Source organism: Sphaerodactylus townsendi, linkage group LG13, assembly GCF_021028975.2.
Source record: "Sphaerodactylus townsendi isolate TG3544 linkage group LG13, MPM_Stown_v2.3, whole genome shotgun sequence".
Classification (NCBI taxonomy): domain Eukaryota; kingdom Metazoa; phylum Chordata; class Lepidosauria; order Squamata; family Sphaerodactylidae; genus Sphaerodactylus; species Sphaerodactylus townsendi.
In genome coordinates, this window is record NC_059437.1 from 22,659,120 (window position 1) to 22,680,491 (window position 21,372).

A 21,372-nucleotide genomic window follows, 5' to 3' on the forward strand; every position below is an offset into this window, starting at 1 on the left:
AGTAAGGATATAAAAACTAGAAACAACTTAGAACACTGTAAAATACTGCACAGTGAATTAGCAGTATTTATTACTAAGGTTAGCCTTGTCCCATGCACAAATGAGGTAGATCTAATTTGATTTGCAGCCTGGGAGACGCTGTGCTAAGGCTGCTGTATTAGATGCAGTGGAGTGTAGATGGTGCTTAGAGGCCTAGCCGAAATTGTCTTCTTACAACAAGAAAGGTTTGATTTTTGAAATGTATGTTGCACCTCTACCCCATAAACCTTGTGAATAAAGGTTTACTTCCACCACCACCCCAATTTGTATTTGTTAGAGATTGAGCCCTGGTACAAATCGAGTTCCAATCAAAATGCAAAATAGCAAATAGTTCTGTGGTCCAGATGAAGCAAAAGACGTATCAAGATTAAGAACGTATCACAATTAGAATAATATATTGTCCGTGTGTATGTTTAAAGTGCCATCAAGTCGAACCAGACAGACACAATACATTACTCCCACCTCAATCGTAGCCGACTTGCTCTGCAAAAGCAGAGGCGGCTCCAGCAGTTGACGCCAGAGGAGCAAACGTGCGTGTGCGTTTTCTGTGATCCGCGTTTCGCCAGGGGTTTAAATGTTTCTTGAAAAGCACCAGGGGTCGCTGTAGCGGAGGAAACTCTAGCCCGCTGCTTCCTGTGCGCTCTCTCTGATCATTCAACGCTCCGCCTCTCCTTTCTCTCTTCCTCGGCGACATTGTAGTGACCGGTCGGCCCGTCTTCACCATGGTGAGTGAATCCGTCGCAATCCTCCATGACGGCTCCCTCGCAGACTGCGGGGCACCAGTCTCGGCCGTCTCGGGGGTCCCACGAATGAGCCCAAATGAAATTAGGAACCCGAAGGATACTTTGAAAAGCTGGGAGCTTCGGTTATTTCTCACCCCACACCCACTCCCGTTTCCATTAGTAGTTTGTGGGCCTCTGGAGGGGAAAGAAGTCCAAATGTACTAAATTTGGGCAAGCTTTAACTGAAGCCAGCGATCAGTGGGAACGGGTTTGTCTTGGTTGAATCAATAGTAAATGTTGCTCCTCTTGTCTCATTCAATTGGTTCCCAGATAATTAAAATCAGTCGTAACGATATAATTAAAGGCATTTGCGACCTATCAGGGCCACAGCAATTCCAGTTCATTACAACACTCTAAACCTTTCCATCTTCTGTTTGTGAAATCCACATACAATACTGTCATTGATGCTTTTCCTGAATCCGCAATGCCTGCTCCTCCGCAGCGTCCTCTTCCTGTGCTACTCTCAAACGCTGTGTAGGGATGGCCACACTGCGTGTTATGAAAAGCCCCAGTAGGGATATCTAATTCAGAAATGTCCTATTGAATCCAGGGCTGCTTTATTCCTAAATGAGTGTGCATTTGGATTACGTGGGTTTGGATTCTTGCAATGTCTGGGCTGTTCCGTTTAATAATGCAAACAAGGCTTGTGTGACTTTTTTCCATTCAAAATCAGTCCTTACCCATAAACAAAACTGGTATTTCTCCTGATATCTCGCTTTCTGTCAGAAAGTGATGGTTTGCTTGGAGGAGCCCTCAGTTTGGAGAGCTCCGTATACACTCAAGAATGCAACCCAAACAGAAGTTAATCAGCAAGGTAAAAAGTAGATTTTTAGACTGTTCAGCTTCACCTTTAAGATTTCCTAGGATTTCATAACTACAAGATCCAGAGAAATGTTGTTTGTTTTAATTGTTCTGTGTGATGGTAATTCCATTTACCTGAAGAACAATAAATAAAAATACCATGAGGAAGAAGGTGAAAAGTTAACATGAATGATTATTGGTCTTAATGCATGACAAGCTTGCATGTTAATGTGCTTTCTCCCTCTTATTGTAGATGTCTGTGAAAACCCTATACGTATATGACAGATTGTTGCGTGTATCGTCTGCCCATAGGTTTGGTCTTAATTTTGACTCAAAAGTGCCTTTGCTGTAGGATCTAGGAATGGCCCAGTCAGACCCATATTGGACTTTCAGTGTGAATCTGTACTGCAAAATGTGGTTGATATGGTGAAGTAAGAGTCAGACGTTTAAGACCAGGGTGGTTTTTTTTAACTAACAGGGTGTCCTAACCTGTTACAGCGGAACCTCAGTTTTCACTGGGAAACCTCGGCAAAATCCAAAACTGACGGAAACCGAGGCTACCACTGGCAAGCAATGGAACTGCATGGGTTGCCGGTTTTCGTTGCAAAATTAGTGCATGCACGCCAATGAAAACCAAAGCAAACAATGAAAACTGAGACAAAATTTTCGGGGACAGAATCGACGAAAACTGAAAACAGCTAAAACCGAGGTTCCACTGTATATGAAAGGCGGGGGATTATTACCAATGTCCTATTTCCTGCACTGTGCTTCTTGACTCAGGGCAGGCAATACTTTTTAGGATTGCTACAGTGCTGGTGAGGTGGGTCACTTTTCATTCAGATATGGAGACTGAAGCTTTTTCAAACTCTTCCCTCTGATTTGAAAGTCTGCTGAACTAGCTTTACTATAAACCTCTTAAACTATTCCCGTGTCTGGTTTCACTTCTTGCTGCTTCAGACCATGTTCTTCTGTGAAGTCTGATTGCTTCTTGTCCTGTGATGCTGTTTCAGCTCTTCAGTATGGCCATGGCAGAAGACATCAGCATGACATTTTTGGTTGCACAGAATTTGTCCAATGTTTTGAAAAGCTATTCTCCCTTCCTGCTTTCATACTACAGCTAGTTCAGTTTGGTGTTGGAAATGTTTTTGTTCTCCTTTTTTTCCCCAGTCATCTCACAAGACATTCAAAATCAAACGGTTTCTTGCTAAGAAGCAGAAACAGAATCGTCCCATACCACAATGGATCCGTATGAAAACTGGCAATAAAATCAGGTAAAAAATACATGTTCAATATTTAACACAGGAGTACTTTCTGTGTTTGAGCATGACTTTCATGCTCAATATTTAACACAGGAGTACTAGCATGAACAGGTCTCAAAATCATGGGTTGAAAAAAATCTTCTATCTTTGAAATTTATTTTTGTTATATCCTGCCTGACGAAGAGTCCAGGTGAACTTGAAAACTTGCACATTCTTTTGTGTGTGGATTGTGTGCTTGTCTTTAGATTTTGCTTGTGGGCCAATGTGACTGGAAACCAATTTTGTTTCATTTTTGAGGATTAGCATCCAAATGTAGGCCACTTTATAGGAATATATTTTCCAAAGGAGGCATTGCAAAAAAGATCATTACTGTGATTACTGTTTGCCTTGTAGTCAGTTTGGTGCCTTGTTGGCTTGACTGCTCAGTGAAGACAGTAAAGACATACTGTAGTTGCAAACACTCTTTCCAGTCCCAGCCACTGAGAGCAATGCAGAGAGTGATACTGAGGGTCGGAACATTCCCATTATCTGTGTTTATGGATAAACAATTTCCATTCTCCATGGGCCTTTGTCCTCCCTTGAAAAACACTAAATTAAAAGATAATCACATGTACCTTTTAGTGTAAATCTGCAGATTGCAGACTGAAGGCACATAGGAATATCTGTGCCCACTAGTTGTTTTCTGTGCCATTGGCACACCACTAGTTCTTCCTTTGTATTTTGATGACAGAATGTTGTCCCATACACACAAGAGCAATGACAAAGGCTGGCTGAGGGAATATGCATGCATTCAGTGTTTGCTTGGTATTGGAGATGGTTCTTTTTGTCAGAAATATATTTATTACTTATAAAATTTGTACCCTGCCTCATACTAGCATCTCTAGGAGGCTTACAAAGGTTACAAACAATAAAAACCACAATTACAGTGCTTCATTCTGTGGGAGTACATGCTCTGGACATGTCCACAGTTTGCTATATAATGGTGGAGTCCAATCCCATATGGGTCTGAGCAACTTTATCCTGAAAGTGCACCACAAAATCACCTCAGCAGATACCAGGGGCACCCTGGCTGCAGTCCTTCAAATGGAGGACTGCAAGCAACCTTAAATAACTCTGGATCAGCCACCCTAAATAACACTGCTGGACATCTACTTGCAGACACAATGAGGGCAGAGAAATACACCTTCCCTGCTGCTTTGTGGGCCCAGTAACGGGCTCTCACCAGTGTCTGGTCAGATCCACAATGCAGCTTCTGTCAAACTTCACTAGGTAATCCATCCATGACAAGGGACAGAACTTGAGTTCCTCTACTAACAGATCACTTCCAACCCACCCTATCACAAAGACCAAGTCCAGTGGAGTGTGTCGAGCCAGAAATAAACAGAGACAATTCCATGGTTGCCATGGTGACCTTGAAGTCCCAAGCTGGACCATGAGAAGCACCCTTGACATGGTGATTGAAATCCTCCCCGAACTCCTGAACTGGGAGTTTCCAACACCATCCCCGAGGCTCCCTCTGTGAGCTCAGGCAGGGAGGCAACTGGGTAGCAGGGTGAGCAGTACACTATCAGCCATCCCAACTTATCTGTCTGGCGAAGCACCAAGAACAAATGCTCTACACCAGCCACAGGGTGGGAGGGTCATCTGGTGAGGGTGATGGAATCTCTGTGGATCACAGCCACTCCACCATCCCATTAGCCTAGACTGGAGTGCACACGTTAACCTGTGAGACAGAGCTGGGTAAGCACAGGATCTAAACTCGCCCATCCAGGTCCTTGTGATGCATACCAGGTCACCCTCCTCATCCAGGATCAAATCCCAGATAAGGACAGATGTATTTTGGACCAACCTGGTATTCAAAAGCAGCAGCACCAGACCAATGGGCTAGATGACATGCAACCCTGCTCTCCCAAGGTTGAGGGGGGCAGAGTAGAATGGGTGATGGCATACAAACCTCTTCTCTGCCAGTGGCCTCCTTCTCTGTGCCCCAACACCATAGCGCCCCCTGCCCATCAGCACTGGAACTCACCCCCCAGGCCTCCTCTTCCTTCCTGCCCAGACACATGCCCCCCCCCAATTCGCCAACCCCTAACCTCAGATAACAAGGCCGCAGATTAGACACCACTCCCAACGCCCCTCAATAGGAGGATGCTGGTGAACTCTCCTCTCTCCCACTCAGAATTACATCCTCTCTCCCAGAGCTACCCTCTCACCCAGCCGCAGTGGCAATGGGGGCAGATCAAGGGGTCTCCCCCGCTTTACTACACAAGTGATTAAAATTGAAGTCTCTCCTAGGACCTAGAGCCGTAGTGGCGAACCTTTGGCACTCCAGATGATATGGACTACAATTCCCATCAGCCCCTGCCAGCATGGCCAATTGGCCATGCTGGTAGGGGCTGATGGGAATTGTGGTCCATAACATCTGGAGTGCCAAAGGTTCGCCACCACTGACCTAGAGGGTGCGGTGATAATCACAGACAGAGAATATTAGTCAGTTTTTGTGGAAGTTACCATCAACTGGTACGTTACCATCAAGTGATAACTAAAGGGAACCATAATAATCTATAGACCTGAAAACCGGTGTCAGCAGGCAACATCTGGGCCTCCTGACCTTGGCCTCTATGCTCTGTCACTGTGTGAGCCAAAATGCTGGACTAGATATTCTGATCCAGTAGGGCTCTTGTTATGTAGCCTTCACGTTCATGCGCGCTGTTTAGATGATATTCCTGGAACAAGAGAATCCCAGTGACACAGACAAGTTTTGCCAGAAAAGGGTCCACTCTTACACTCTTGGTTCTTTTAAGCCTGATCTTCCCACTGTGATTGATTTTTTAAAAAAATCTTTCCATAGCGCTTTCCCCCCTTTCTGTCATTTCTTCTCATACCACCTGTTCAAGAGGCCTGTCTCTTAATTTTGACTGATGATCTTCATTCACCTGCAAAAGACTGTAATTTTGACTACATTACGAGGATAATTAAATCTAGCCTCTGGCTCCACAAAAGGTGAGCCATCTTGAGGGTTTCCTAAAGCAGGCTGCAATTACAGTGCTTCATTCTGTGGGAGTACTGCCATTTCCCTGCTAAGAGCAATACTGTCATCTTTGGACGTGATCGCTCCTCTCGCTGGTGGTGAAATCACCCATCTTATGAACAGTGACAAGCATGTTAGGAAAACTCGGAACGGCATGAAGACTGGAAGGACTTTTCCGAGAAAAGAGTTTATAGCACATAATTTTGATGACATTAGATGGTGTAATGTTTTACTAGACTAGGGATATTTCCATGGCCAGAGCTACCAGTGGGTATCACTTTCAAAATATGCTTTGTCCCCTTCATGCAACTGAGTTGACCAAGTGGTATGGATTGGGTTAGATCAAAATAGTCCTATATATGAGTAGCAAAAATCTTTGTAGTCTCTCTTGGTTTCTTGAACTCTTAATTTAGTGTCTAGTATTGGGTTAATTTTGAACTCATTCACAGCATCTCATAAGAGTGGTTTTTTTTCCGCAACACACTCATGGTCAAAACATCCCTGTAACAAAATCTTCAGTTTGCCATATATTGAACTTTTTTTTAGTTAGGAGGGAAGTTAAGCTTTGTGTGAATTTCTCATAAGTACTAGTCAGGGCACTATTATCATCCCCTTCCAAAAAACTGGTATACGTATTTCTGACCCTCTCGGTGTTCGTCCACTCAGTTATTCTATCATTAAGCTGAGGGCTCCATTTAATTTTACGTGTCCCTGGTTCAGAAAATGAGTCCAAATGTATTTGGTTCGTACATCTTATTGATTCTTCTCCTAAATTGCAATGACGTGTCAGAGAGAGGCGATTACTATCAAACCTGGGCAACACAAGAAATTTCTCTGTCATTGCAGCAGTATCATCTGATATGACTAAATAATCTATAGTGGAGGATTTCGAACCAGTCCAAAAGGAAAACTGAGCAGGCTGGTCGCCAGGGGCAGCGCCATTCAATAGAACTAGGTCAAGATTGTTAACAGTCTGCAATAAGCACAATCCGAGCAGCAAAATATATTGTAGCAGTGTGACTGTGTGGTTTTCTGTATTTTCCCATTTTGTTTAGAGGAAAAGTTTTTTTTTTTCTTCTGAATAAATTATTTTCTGCCAGGGTAGTTTTAGGGGCTGTGAGTTTTGATTTGTTTACTTACCCAGTTAATCAGCCATAGCTCCAATCATCAAGGAGCTATTTTATCAATAAAGCAGATCTCAGAGAGGAGGCTATTTTGTTGCAGCACAGAATTTTTTTTAAAAAAAATAGCCTTTCTTTTTGAAAAACAGCTTTCATTGATTTCTAAATTGTCACAGTTTCTTCACGGCTCGGAAAGCCAGTCTTTTTTGATAATTTCAACTTAAGCAGTTGATTAGTTAATTCAGATGTTTTGATTCACTCAAAGTCCTCAATCAATGGACTGCCTTTTTATAGTACAAAACTTGTTATACAGAATGAATCAAAATTTTGTTCAAAGCAGTAAAATAAAAAATTAGGTACAGGGAGTTGTTTTTTCCCCTTTGCCAAACCTATGAAAGTGTTGACTTTAAATCTTCTGAGGGCTTGGAAATGTGAGATGGGATCCTACAGCTGCCTTCTGCTGAGTGGGAGTAAGTCTTCATTTTACCAAGAAATATTTGTTCCCAGGTAGAGAGTTGGTGGAAGGGAGTCGTAGGGCCCCTCCCATTGATAAACAGAGGGAGGAGAGAGAGCTGATGGGCGTGGGAAACCTGTGCTTCCTTTACTAGCGGCCACAAAGTCCTTTGTTCAGGGGGCCACAAGCAAAAATGACAAGCAGAATGATTTATTCAGTTGCTTGCTCTCGGTCCAGTGCTGCATGGGATTTCAGCTTCTGGGAGACACAGAGGTGTGCCTCGCTTACTAATTGTGTGTCTTTTTGTTTCAGATACAACTCCAAAAGGAGGCACTGGAGAAGGACCAAACTTGGCCTGTAAAGAGAAGTGGCCCCAACCCTCACTACACGTCCTGCATCAAGACCTCAGATGGCCCTTTGCTACCAATCTGCCACAGACGTGTTCGCAAAGCTGTCTCACGTTGTGCATATTTTCTTTTATAAACCTTTATTTTCACAAAGAGTTTATTGAAAGAATTAAAACCGAATAATGGAAAGCTTTGTGTACAATTAGTGTCCTCTTAGTTCTCGGTGCTTCTGTTTGAGAAATTCTTGTTACTGGTGGAAAAGAGGTTCATTAATAAATATGAGATTGCACACAGTCTAGTGAATTAGTGATTTGTGGTTGGGTTTACGAGTTACACTTGCTGCACACAGGGGAGTTGGCAACGGCACAAAAGGCTAATGGCTGTGAAATTGGCACCTATTGGAGGGAGGCTGGAAACTTCCCACTGCGTCTTAGTGAGTGAATAGCTTGAAACAAGCAGTCCTCTGTGCCAATATGGTATTGAGAAACATGTTCCTCGGGAGCTGAAAACGCCATTCGATTGGCTGCAGAAGGCCCAAACAGAGGCTGAGAAAAAGAGAACTAAAAGGAACAAGGACCCCTCCTCCACCCCCAAAAAGAGAATTGCTTAGAAGCCATGAAAGAGTCCTAGGGGCTTGCTCTGTTAAAGGGAAAGTGTAATTCAGTTAGCATGACAGCTCTAGAATTTTTAGGAGGCTCAAAAAGTTTGTTCCTTGGTGAAACATACTTGTGTAATGCTTGCCATACAGTATTATTAGAAGGTGAAAGCATAACCATTTTTTTCCACTTTCAGTCAGGCTAGGGAGAATCAAATCAAAGAATAATGCCAAGTGAAGAGGGGGCTTGTACAAATTGGACTAAAATAGCTAATATGCAAACTGACATGTTACAAAACTCCAGTCCTTGTTGCAAAATGGGCTGTGTTTGCCAAGTCCTTCCACATTAATTTAGCATTCAGATACTGGAGATACCTGCAAGATCATTGAATGTTCAGTTCTCAAGAAGTCATCTCTGGAGTTCTCATATTTTCAAATCATCATGCTGTTCTAGCATTTCTTGGTGATCATGCAGTATACAAGTCCTTCTAATCAAGGCTGAGGACTTGAGAATACATTTGATTTCCCTCAGTTCTCAAAAAAATAACTTTGTGGGACATCTACCATAGTTAAAAGTGATTGCTTTTGTAAGTGTATAAGTTAAGACCTATTTCCTTCCTTGCCCTTTATTTATGCTGTGAATTCCCCCTCCTATGTTGGTGTGCATATGGTCCCTGTTTTTAAACACAAACATCACCAGCACTGTGACAGTGACTATAAACCTACCTGTAGCAGATGAAATTTTGAAACACACACAATACTCTGGATTAATATGCCTTGTGTGCTTTATTTGAGAGTGCTCCAATTGATCACCAAGTGCATAGTAAAAATAATAGTGAAAACAACCTTTATGGTACATTCTGTTTACTACTAGATGTAAGTTGGCATTTTAAATTATCTCAAACTTTCTCCCATTTAGTAGTGGTTAAGAGCAGCAGACTGGAGAACCAAGTTTGATTCTCCATTCCTCCACTTGAAGCCTGCTGGGTGACCTTGGGACAGTCACAGTTCTTAACGCAACCCACACAGAGGTAGGCAGTGGCAAACCACCACTGAAAGTGTCTTGCCTTGAAAACCCTGCAGGGTCACTATAAGTCAGATGTGACTTGAAAAGTGCAACTGCAGGCATTTGGGAGTAGGTAAAGCATGACATTAAATGAACTGAGGGGTTCTCTAGTAAGGTAATAATTTGGTACCATGCTGTTGAATAGCATACACAGCAGAGATTGTGCTGTTGGGCAATGAAACAATTTCCTGTTTTTTTGCTGAAACTACACTAGGTGCATAGTTAAAATGCCAGGGGTTTAAATGCCTCAAGTAGGCAATACCCGTATTGAAGTAAAGGTGCAAAGAGCAGGAGGCAGCACAGGGCATCCCCACAAGGTAAATTTGATGGAACCGTGTGCTTAACAAAATATTGTCAATTCTGCCACCAAAATTCCAGCTGCTCATACACCTTTCCAGTCATGACAAAATCTGCCCCAAATTAGTGACATGCAAGGGACTGAAAAGCATGCCTAGGAATGAACCCATTTGTGGAACAAGTGTCTTTTCAAGAGATGCAGTTTACTGGTATGTTCACACTGCAAATCTTAAGCCACTTTTAGGTCTTCAAGCATAGCTTGCAACTAAGGAAACCTGGGCACCAGTTCTGTACTCCCAAGAAGTCTTAGCAGCCACACCAAACAACATTCTCCAGGCTGCTTGGCAGGACTTCTTGTTATTCCACACAACTGGTAGCAGTCTACAACACAGAAGATCAGAGCCCTGAGAAAATGTAAACATGACTTCATGCATGGTGCTGAGTCTCCTTTCTGTGAGAAGCATGCTCGTGCAATGCATTATGCATTGCAAATTGGGTGGGGTGATCCAGGTGCATTCTGCAAGTGCTCCCAGCTCTCGAAAAGCGAAGCAGTAATATCGACCCAGGCTAGAGATTGTACTGCTTCTGTGATGCTGTTTAGATGTTAAGTGTGTGTCACTGGCACTTGTTGGCTCATAACTGTAACATCACTTTTTCAAGCGTACACCTTATCACACGATACCTGTTTCATTGCTGAATGTTTACATTTTTTGTTTTAAAATTCTGCTGTTAAAGCATAGTAGCCTCACAGAATGGGAACACCGTCATCTATAGCTTAGGGGGAGAAATACTTATGAAGGGCTATCCTCTTCATCCTAGCAAATACTTGTCAGTTAAGACTGATATCCTTCCTCCCTCCCTTATTTATACTGTGAATTCCCCCTCTCCTATGTTGGAGGGCATATGGTCCCTGTTTTTAAACACAAACATCACCACCACTGTGACAGTGAGTCTATAAACCTACCTGTAGCAGATGAAATTTTAAAATACATACAATACTCTGAATTAATATGCCTTGTGAGCTTTATTTGAGAGTGCTCCAATTGATCACCATGTACATCCACATTTTCAGACAAGCAGATCTGCAGAATTTCTGATTAGAAAAAGATACTTTTCAAAGTGTGTGGGTGATGCTTATGGGAAACCTGGGTAGCTGAAGGATGGCCTGTCCAAGATTTCCAAGCATGAGGTTTTAATTGCTCAGTACTGTTCCCTGCCACACCCAAACCCAGAATAAATTATACAAATTAAGAATCTATACAGATCAGTTAAATTCACATACACATGTTACAGAAGTTCTCCTTCCCTGACTCAGTACTTTGGGATTTGTTTTTAAACTATGTACATGTAATCTTTCCAATGGACTGTTTTTAGCAGTGTATGTCCTTTCTAGTTCATGTGCGAGTACCCTTGTCTTCTTCAAGACTATGGCCCATACCTAAGGCCAAACTGCAAGACTGGACAGGTTTGCTGAAGCCAGCATCTTACAAGATAACCTCTACGTGTCCTCATCTACCTCCAACAATTCCTCCCACAGCATTCTCACCATTTCATGATGGCTTCAGTCAAAATCTGCACCGCAGACAGACCCAAGTGCCTCCACCACTGAGCAAATGTCTACAGCTCTTGGAAGAATGCCACTGCTTGTCTGAACAGGTTCCTTAAAGAGTTCAGCCTGGTGAGGGGCCTGTGGCTGTTCTCTTCCCCTTGAACGTCCTTGCAGTCTCCTTTGAACCTGTTGCTCCCACCACGTCTGGATGACACACAGTTGTTGTTGGTGTTGCACGCTCCTAGCAGGGCCAAGTCTTCATCGCAAGCCCCCAGAAGCTCCTTCAACTCCCTTGGAGCATCTGCTCGGAGGTACTGCCACGCTTTGCACCCATTGTGGTCCCGAAGGCTTGTGTTGGCCCCGTAGGCGCCCACCAGTACCTTGATGACCATCTCATGTCCCTGAAGAGCGGCCAGGTGCAGAGGAGTGAGCCTGCCACTAGCTGTGAATACGTTGACATCTACCGGGTAATTCTGCTTCTCGGCAAAAGTGATGACTTCTATCAAGTCCTCGTGGTGACCATGTTTGGCCAACCAGTGGAGGACAGTGAAGCCAGTCACAAAGTCTGTCCTGGAGAACAGGCTGGGATCCTGGTCCAGCAGCCGGAGGATGCTCTCTGCATCTCCCTGGGCCACAGTCAACATCCACTCATGCTCCAGTGGGTCCAGAGCTAAAGACAAGTCCTCAAAGTTGGCTTCCAGAAGAGAGTCATGGCCTTGCTGCCCGTCAGAGAGGCTGCTGGCATTGGTGTCTCCCTTCGACAAAGCTGCCAGCCACACGGGTTTGGCCTCGCTGCTCTGAAGGAGGATCTCTTTCAGTCCTTTCCTCCTCGTGCTGCCTCCAGCCACGGAGAGCCTGGCTGAGTCTGTGCCCGTTGGCCAGTGATGTGAACGCCTGCTGGCCCTGCTCAGGCTCCTGTTGAAATTGGACTGCTGCGCTCGGCGGAGAATCAAGCTCCCAGGCCGGAGGCTGGTGCTGGGGGACTGGCTGCCCACAGATGCCTGCATCTGACTCCGGGAGCTGTCCTCTGGTGCACATGGCTTGAGCTTCTGGGATGTCTGCTGTCTGTCCAAGCATCCACCCCTTTGCTGTTCTGACATATTCTCTCCACCGAACTCCATTATTCCTCCAAAGTTTCCTACATTTCCGGCGACAAGTAAAGTTTTATTTTTTGCAAAGCCGCAAGCGTTGTTTTCCGGCTAGTAAGATGGGTGCTCCTGAGCTTTTGACTGCAGCGCTTCCTGATTCTGTTTGCAAAGGGGAAGAAACAGTTTCGGTTACTCAGGGGGAACAAAGTGTTTGTGGTGAAAAGAGCTGCCACAGCCTGGTCTGCAGCAAAGCAGGTTGAGATTCCGTGGCAGGATACGTTTGCTTTTGTTGATCGGGACTCTTGGAAAGACCTTTTGTTCAGAGTGGGTTGTTGTGATCCTGCCTGTAAATTTCTCTGCCTCTCAGCCCTTTCCAAATACTTGCTCAAAATCCAGTCCTCTCTTCCATATTTCTAAAGTCTGATTTAAGCTATATTCTGTTCTACAAAAAGATGATAGTAGGGTTGTATATTCCTCCGCCACAGCACAAAGCATGCTGGATCTTCTTTATTGCAGATTGTTCTGCCTATGTCCTAGTGCCTTCCTAGCCTTCTTCTCCCCCCACCCATCCATTTAAAAGTAAAAATACACTTTGGCATAAATGCTCTTGTAGCAAAGTACCATGTTTAATAAATCTCAAAATAATGGTTTTAACATAGGCAGCAGGTAAAAATGAATGATAATTCTCATATTCGTTTAGGACTATATTCTAATGCGGAAGCATACAATTTTCTCAACTGCTGCACCTCAACTGACTGCATCAATTCCACTATCATCCTTCTGTGGAACAAAGTATAATGCTGACTAACGTGAAAGCACTTTCTCCTGGGACTTCACACTCACCTGGCTTCACCTTTAAACTAGGTTCCTACCTGTGAAAAGCATCTGCACAGCCCATGTAGCTACTTTTCAAGGGTAAGAGCTCAGTTTGAACAAGAAGAACCTGGGCCTGTGCAAAGTTCCACAGAAGAATCTTTTTGTCTTGTCTTTGCTAGGACAACTTTTGAAACTTGGACAGGAGAGTAAACCCAATTTTTTAAAAATGTCTGGAGACAGTCAATAGTTGTCATCAGTGTGTCTGCAGCAAGCCTTCATTACCCAGAATTCACACACACATATTTCTGTTACTTTTGGATTGACCAAATCTGACAGGTTTTTAGGATACCAAAGACATGTTCACTAGTGTAATGTAGTTATTAAGGTGCAGAATGTGGAAGACCCAGGATCACAACCCCACTCTATCACGGAAGCTTGCTGAATGACCTTGGACCAGTCGTTCTCTCGCAACCAAGCTTCCCTCATAGGGTTGTTAATAAGAATAAAATGAAGGAGCAAAGGGCCATATGTGGTGCCTTGAGTTTATTGGAAGAAAGGCAATCACCCTTTCAAAGTGCCTTCAGCTTTGAGAGCCAGTGTAGTGGTTAAGAACATGTGGACGCTAGTCTGGAGAACTGGGTTTGATTCCCCATTCCTCCACATGAGCAGCAGACTCTTGTCTGGTGAACTGGATTTGTTTCCCCGCTCCTACATTCCTGCTGGGTGACCTTAGGTTAGTCACAGTGCTTCAGAAGTCTGTCAGCCCCACCTCCCTCACAAGGTATCAGTTGGGAGGAGATGAACGGAAAAGAGTTTCTAAGCCTCTATGAGTCTCCTTACAGGAGAGAAAAGGGTATAAATCCAAAATCTTTGTCTGGGGAGGGGGACAGCTTCTGTCCCCAGCCTGAAAACAGCATGAATGTTCAATCTTTCTGAGGGTTTTTTCCCCCTGAATGGTACAATATTTTAACATGGAATCTATAAATACTTTAATATTTAATAAGTATTTTACTATTTCCCAAGGCTTATTGATGATTCCACCCTCTCTGCATCTGTTGTTGTTATTGTCCTGTTTTCTGCTGTAATATTTTATCTCACTTCTGGTTTTATCTCCTTGTTGCTTAAATCATTTTCTCTTTTATAGTGAGCTTCTTTCTCTTTGTACTGAGATGTGCTTTTATGACTTTGTTGTCAACTGCCTGGGGTATTTTTAATGAAGGCCTCAGGATATACCATGTTTAAAAGGAATTCTCACAACTACCCTGTAAGGAAGGCTGATTTCCTTCCATCTTAAAGATGGTGGTAGACTGAGAGAGGCTACCTTAAAGCAACCTACAAATTCATGACTGAAGTGAGATTTTAACTGGGGGTGGGGCAGTCTCTTAAATGATTATGGGCTCTAAGTTCCAACTCTGAACTACAGCAATTCATTTCTTAAATAAATGCAAACTGCACTTTGCTAGGGACACTGCCACATATTCTGACTTCATTATGTTTCATGAACTGGGACCCACCACAAGTTCTGACAATGTCCAAGGGTTTAAGCAAGGATTCCACTTCTCCTATTTGACATGATGCTGGATGAGCTTTTCATCTTTGGTGTAGGAAAAAAATCAAATGTCAATTTTACATTCATAATGTATTTATTTACATTATTCATCATCGGCCTGTCTCACTGGGAGTCAAAGTGGATTTAACAGAGTACAATATGTAGAGTATCTGGCATTTTCACACTATTTCAGTAACAGTTAAGAATATCCCTGTAAGGTAGGTCTATATTATAACTCCGTATGTAATTGCTGGCAGGCGGAGTCTTCTTTAAGCTACAGTACTATTAAACATCTATACAGAAGGGTTTGTGTCTCCCCAGAACCGCAACAATGCCCTTTCAGAAGTCACAGGATGGTGTGAAAGGGGAATTTACTTTTGCAAGCAGAATGTTCATAGGATCCAACCCAAATCATGATCACAATAATCCTTGCCATCTCCTTATAAGGCAGGTAGTACTGTTATCCCTATATTGGAGACAGGAGACTGTAGCAAGACACAAACAGATTTACTCAAAACAAATCAGTAAATTTGGGACAGAGATTTAAACCAGCAGCCTCAGGGATCGCAGCACCAAAGCCGGGTTTCTGAACCACTATGCTAAACCACCTCAATAGCTGAAATTAACAAGGAGTTTCTGAATCAGGGTTTATACTCTGTTCCTTTCCCACCCCAGTTCTCTCCGATCCAGGAAATGCAACCCTTGATTGATATGCCACATGTCACAGCTGCCTCCTTCCTAGGGAAACCATTCTGAAGGTGCTTTTTTTTTTGAAAAAGTTCTTGTTGTTATTTTATCTCTAGTCAAACAACCTGCTGCTCCCGCCGCGTGTCCCAAACCCGAAGACCGCTTTTTTCCCCAGGCTGCTTTTTTCCCAGAGCTGCAAAAGAAACCAAGATGGCCAAAACGAGACCCAAAGCTCACCTTTCCAGGTGCACCGTCATTCGGGGCGGCGGCGGATGCTGATCGGGGGCGGAGGCCGGCATCCCCCACCTGGAGGGGCTCTCGGGTGGGCGCCGTGAAACGCCGCGGGGCTGCGGGCTCCCCCTTGCAGGCGCTTGGCTTCCTTCCGCGTCTGGCGGCGGCTTCCAGCCGAGTTCCTCTGCGCCCAAGTTTGCCCTGGGTGCGTTTCCCGCACGTTGCAAGGGCGGCCGCGTGACCTTCGCTCTCCTTACAGCTCAAGGCGGATCAAGCTGCTCTCTTGGACGGCTCGGGGCCCCAGGGGCGACCCCTCTGGCGGGGGTCCCGGCCGGGCGGCTGTCTTTGGCTCCCTGCCGGAAGAGTTACAAACAACAAAACCTGAAAAACTCGCCTGGCTGGACACTTTGCAAGGAGGCAGTAAGCCAGGGGCATCATCGCTTTAGGCAGCGTGGTGTAGTGGTTAGAGAGTTGGATTAGGAGCCGGTGGTAAAGCCAAGTTGGAATCTCAAGGTTGGCCTAGGATTGTGACTGGCACAAGGTCACGCAAGGGACTTGGGTTGAACATTTTACTTCAGTGATCATCTCTTGGTTGGTCTAAGGCAGTGTTTCCCAACTTTTTCAATGTCACGGTACCCTTGACCTCACTCTTCATATCTCACGGTACTCCTGCCATCCCCCCACCTTCCCCTCCCAGTGCCCCTGCTTGCCACCCCCCCTTCCCCTCCCAGGGTGAGGGGAAGCACTGGGGGGCAGGGGGCGGGAAGTGGCTGCTGACCTTGCGGCAGGCCCTGCCCCCTGGGCCAGCTCCATGTCCTTACTGGTGCTGGCGGGAGACACCACAAAAGTGAGGGGGCCAGTAGCATTGCTGCGGCACCCCTGGGACATGCTCACGGCACCCCAGGGTACCACGGAACCCTGGTTGGGAATCGCTGTTCTAAGGTATTACACTGTCTTTCAGACTGCCTTTTCAGAAGGAATGAGACCAGTCTACCCTTTACAGTTATTGTAAGGATTACTTATATAATTACTGAGAAGCACATTGAGAACTTAAGTTTTTTAAAAAAATCTTAAGAACCTAGTATTGTTATTTACCATGTACATATTTCTGTGGTTGGTGATTCCAGAAGAACAGTCATTTTAGGGAGTGGCAGAAACGGAAGAGAAATTAATGTGCGCGCTAAGAGGACTTTGAAGACAGCAAGTTGATGAAACTGGAAGTTACATCTCTCACTGTAATGAACAAACTGACCAGCCTTAGTATTGTGCCTCCTCACCCACCCACCCACCCACCCGACAACACACACACAATCAAAATGGGAGTAATGAAACAAACAAAAAAGCAGTCACAAGGAGGATGACAGAGATTGAATACGGGAAACGCTTTCAACGCTCAAACCTGCTAAAAACCAGTGTTACAAAATGCTATGGTTTCTGGTGGCCCAAGTTTTTGTCGCCATCTGCATGCAGTGCAGCACAGCTGACTGCATATGTAAGAAGGTTGCCAGCCTCCAGATGGTGTCTGGAGATCTCAGGAAATTACAACCCATCTCCCCCACAGAGATCAGTTCATTTGTAAGAAATGGCTGCTTTGGAAGGTGGGCTTTATAGCATTATACTCAGCTCCCCAAACCATACCCTCCTCAGGCTCCACCCACAAAATCTCCAAGTATTACCCAACCCAAAACTGGCAACCCTATTTCTAAGACAGCCTCTGCCTAGATCCCTTCTGGAGATTCCCTGAATCCATTTATGGACCAGATCTGCATAGCAACAGGAAGGGGGGTATATTGTGAGTCCTGTTGGTTTTCTGCATTGCTGGGAAGCCAAGCATTTCCTAATAGCAGCACTGTCACTTTCTCACTAAAGGAGAACTACTTAGTCATTACTTGCACTTCCTGGTCTGCAAGGAGATAACAGTTTTTAACTGCCTTTGATGATGCCTGAGTCAGAACTGACGGTAGCCAGTCGTCCCTGGATCTTGCTCCTGTGGTGAACTCCTTCCTCACAGCTACCAACTGCTACAGGCGCTAGAGAGAGGGAGTGGCTCCTTTTTGTGCCCCCAGGATTCAGTTCCAGTTTCCAGCTTCCAACTGCCATCGCTAAGGCCAGAGAGAGAAGAAGCCAACCACCCTTCTTTCAGGACTAGGCTCAGATGTCACTGAAAATCTCTGGGAATTCCTGTTAAAGTCAAATGTTAGTTTTCTTTGGTCAATTTCCCACTGAAAATCAGATGTAGATTAATCCAAGTTTCAAAATAAACGGTACCTTTTCATCGCAGTTTCATCGTCCTCACTGCGTCATGTTTCAATTGAAGACATCTGGTTCTGCCTCGGAATCCAGAAAAGCGACAATCCCCACTACCTCGCGATTGGCTTGCCGGGACTATCCTGGGATTAATCACCGGTGAGGAAACCACCTTTGTCAGTTGAAAATTGCGGCAAACTGTGTTGAGAACCCCATTTTGACTGAAAAGTGGGATAAACTTGATCACAAGTGAGTGAAACTGAGGGTCAGGAGAGTCCCAAGAGGAAGGAAAGACAGAGTTTAGGGTAGGTGATGCCATTTGTGCTGGTTTTAGTGAAAATCTCAATAGAAACAGGTACTGAGGATCCTTTTAAGATTCTGCTCAAGTTCATTCAGTTTGCAAAGTGGGCAGTTGCAGTGCTCTCTAGTGGTTAAGATCTAAGTTGCAGATAAATGCAAACAGATGAGAATAAGGATGGAAAGGATTTTGGCAACATCATAAAGGACAAGAAGAGACACTGAGTTCATCCCATGTATAACTTCTTCACCCCAAAATAGAATAGACCAGTAATAATATATGATATGCTAAAATTCTTTAAAAAACCGACCTCCCAGCCCAATAAAACAGCAATGTGTGTAAAAACAAACCAAACTAGACAGGAAAAGGAACAAGTGGCATATTTAAAATGCCTAAGCCCAACATAATAAAAGCATTTTCACCAGTCTTTGAGAAACAGAAGCAGAACAGGAATTGGTTCACATTTGAGGACCACTAATGTAAAAGGCTGGGAGTGAGGAATTATTTTATTTTATTCATTTATATCCCATTTTTCTCCCCAAGGGCCCCCCAAAGTGACTTACATTCTCTTCTCCATCATTTTATCCACACAACAACCTTGTGAAGTAAATTAGACTGAGAGAATGTGACTGACCCAAGGTCACCCAGTGAGTTTCCATGGCATGAATAGGAATTCAAACGTACCAGATTCTAATCGAACACTTTTAAGCACTGCAATGCCCTGCATCAGATCTTCAACTGCAGATCTCAATAGTATGTTCCATCTTAGGCAGCTGACAATTGCTCAGAGCATTGGGGTGACCACACCCCCATTCCCTCAAATGCTAGACGATATGTTAACCTTGATTCTGATCCTGGGTGGAACCATTTTCAACTGAACAGTTTTTGGTACACCAAAAAATATTTTGTATGTAGATTGCTAACACACTCAAAGAGTTCTCACCTGCCTACCTCACGGACATGTAGTTTTCTCTATGCATGGAGGTCCACAAATGGCTAGAGACTTTTTAAAAATGAACGCTACTAATTCAGAGCTAGCACCTTAGGTCATTATAACTTCACTGTGCTATAGTGACTTAGCAATTACCAACATTTAAAAAAAGCCTTAAAAAGTCTTCTGGTTTTGGGATGCTGAGGCAAAGGAAGTGCAGTGTGAATACTCCATTGCTGCTTTGAATGCAGAGAAATTTGCAGTGTAACAGGAGCTATACAAAGAATTGTCTCCATGTGGAAGCTGCCCAGTTCCCAACAGCTACACTACAACAATCATACAATTGAAGCAGAAGGTTCAAGGAACTACTTATTACCTGCCTGCTGTATGTTTACTATTAAGTGGCTGCTTCCACATGCAGGTTTTTCTCCACCATTGTTTCCAAACTGGGGGGCTTTTGGGGGGAGGAAGGAAGAATTGGCATGACATCATCATCTAACTGACCTCTTTTTCAATTTCTCCCATCCTCACTATTCTCATTCCCAAACTTGCTTTTCTATGATCTTTTGAGGGAAAGCATAATCCAAGTACTTTCTACTACGTCATCTGGATGTGGAAGGTGTTTGTTTTCAAAGGTCCCAACCGCCTCAATTCAATTTTCCTGCCACCAGTGCTTTGTGGCTACCATTTACTATATCCTAACTTCTGTAGTGTTCTAATGCTGAAGACCTATAACACATTAAAAACCTAGTAGTGTAGCAGGAAAAGCAGCAGCTGGATGGAGCTGAGGTAAGAAAGTATGCCAATGTGAAGAACACGTAGTGAGGTAGCTCTCAACCCCAGCTACCTCACAGGGTGTTTGTTGTGAGGGGGAAGGGAAAGGAATTTGTAAGCCCCTTTGAGTCACCTACAGGAGAGAAAGGGGGGATATAAATCCAACTCTTCTTCTTCTTAGAGGGAGTTGAATCTTGAGGGAAGATGACTAAATAAAATAAGAATAAAGCTTGTAATAATTCACATTAGCAACATAGTAAGAAGGCATTTCTGAAAGGCAAAAATATTAACAATGATTGGAAAACAGATGGTCGTTGGATGAGATGGTCATTTGATGCACATGTGCTATATGCATAGATGGTGGATAGATCCATTTTATTTGCTGTGCATGTTATTTCTAGATAATTGATTGGTTCTAAGAAGAAAGTAAAAGGTATGTGCATGGAAATGATGGGAGAACTATGGTACAGAAACACAAGAGACTGGAAATGTAATGTAATACAATATCTAACACAATAAGGCACTTCAACAGCAGTATGTTGCAAAAATTTGCTACAGTGTCAGTTCTACAAAATGAGAGAAAGTCAGTTAAAATAGCTAGGGATTAGACCAGTAAAATGAAACACAAGTTTTCAAGCTTCTTCGTTTGTTTCAATGTAAACTTCTACTGTCCGTTTAGGAAAGATGCACATTAGAACTCATCCCAGAATAGGTGCATTTCCAAATATAGCCACAAGGGACAGAGTAGCTTCTCCTGAATCCTCCTAATCACATTTACCAAAGTCTCAGCAAATTCAGTGGGATTTGCATCTGACTAAATATGCATTGGTTCAAACTGTAAAGCTCAGAGCAGCTTCCAATGTGATATTTCCTATCTGACTACTGAGCAGTGGCATGCTAAGACTCAAGTGAATTGTCCAGTCTGTGAATGGTGGCCTCCATGTGCGACTGGCAGCTTGAAGGCAGCATAAACAGTGACTACCATATCTCTGGCACCCATGAGACCCGGCCTATTTTTCAAAGGTTTCCATGATTCAGGGAGTCATGATTCTGCCCATGTGTGAGCAAACAAAATATGAGTGCTATAGGGCTGCTTTCATACCTAAGGTCCTCATGCCCTGCATTGTGCTCCCACCTGCTTTTTCAGTGGGGGCACCTCACTTTTGGAATGCTATTCCCTGTCAAGCTTGCCTAGGACCTACTTTAAATTCCTTTGTAACCAGGCTTTTGAAATCTCTTCTAGTTGTTGTATGATCTGCTTTTAGTCCAAGGATTGTTTTATCCACATAACTTCACTATTTCCTTTATTTATAATTATATTTCACCTTTGTGCCCAATCAGGACCATCAAAGTAGCTATTCTGTTCTGCTCAGTGTGTGTTTTATGCCCCAGCTCATTCTTTTAATCTGT

General features: G+C 43.9%; 2 protein-coding genes and 1 non-coding gene across 3 annotated transcripts; 2 read left to right on the forward strand and 1 right to left on the reverse strand.

The window, feature by feature from the left end:
* The first annotated feature begins 627 nt into the window (after positions 1–627).
* On the forward strand, positions 628–8,128 carry RPL39 (ribosomal protein L39). The gene is made up of 3 exons (XM_048514823.1): positions 628–764; positions 2,790–2,893; positions 7,800–8,128. Exons 1-3 carry the CDS (start codon positions 762–764, stop codon positions 7,846–7,848), a joined length of 156 nt encoding a protein of 51 aa, XP_048370780.1. The 5' UTR covers positions 628–761; the 3' UTR covers positions 7,849–8,128.
* Positions 5,908–6,047, forward strand: LOC125443190. Its single transcript, XR_007246090.1, has one exon. It is a non-coding gene; the product is annotated as a small nucleolar RNA SNORA69 (small nucleolar RNA).
* Positions 8,129–10,797: 2,669 nt separating the features above from the next.
* On the reverse strand, positions 10,798–16,020 carry SOWAHD (sosondowah ankyrin repeat domain family member D). The gene is made up of 2 exons (XM_048513680.1): positions 15,719–16,020; positions 10,798–12,588 (listed from the first exon to the last, which is right to left on the reverse strand). The coding sequence occupies exon 2, from the start codon at positions 12,460–12,462 to the stop codon at positions 11,410–11,412; it is 1,053 nt and encodes a 350-aa protein (XP_048369637.1). The 5' UTR covers positions 12,463–12,588; positions 15,719–16,020; the 3' UTR covers positions 10,798–11,409.
* Positions 16,021–21,372: the final 5,352 nt, after the last annotated feature.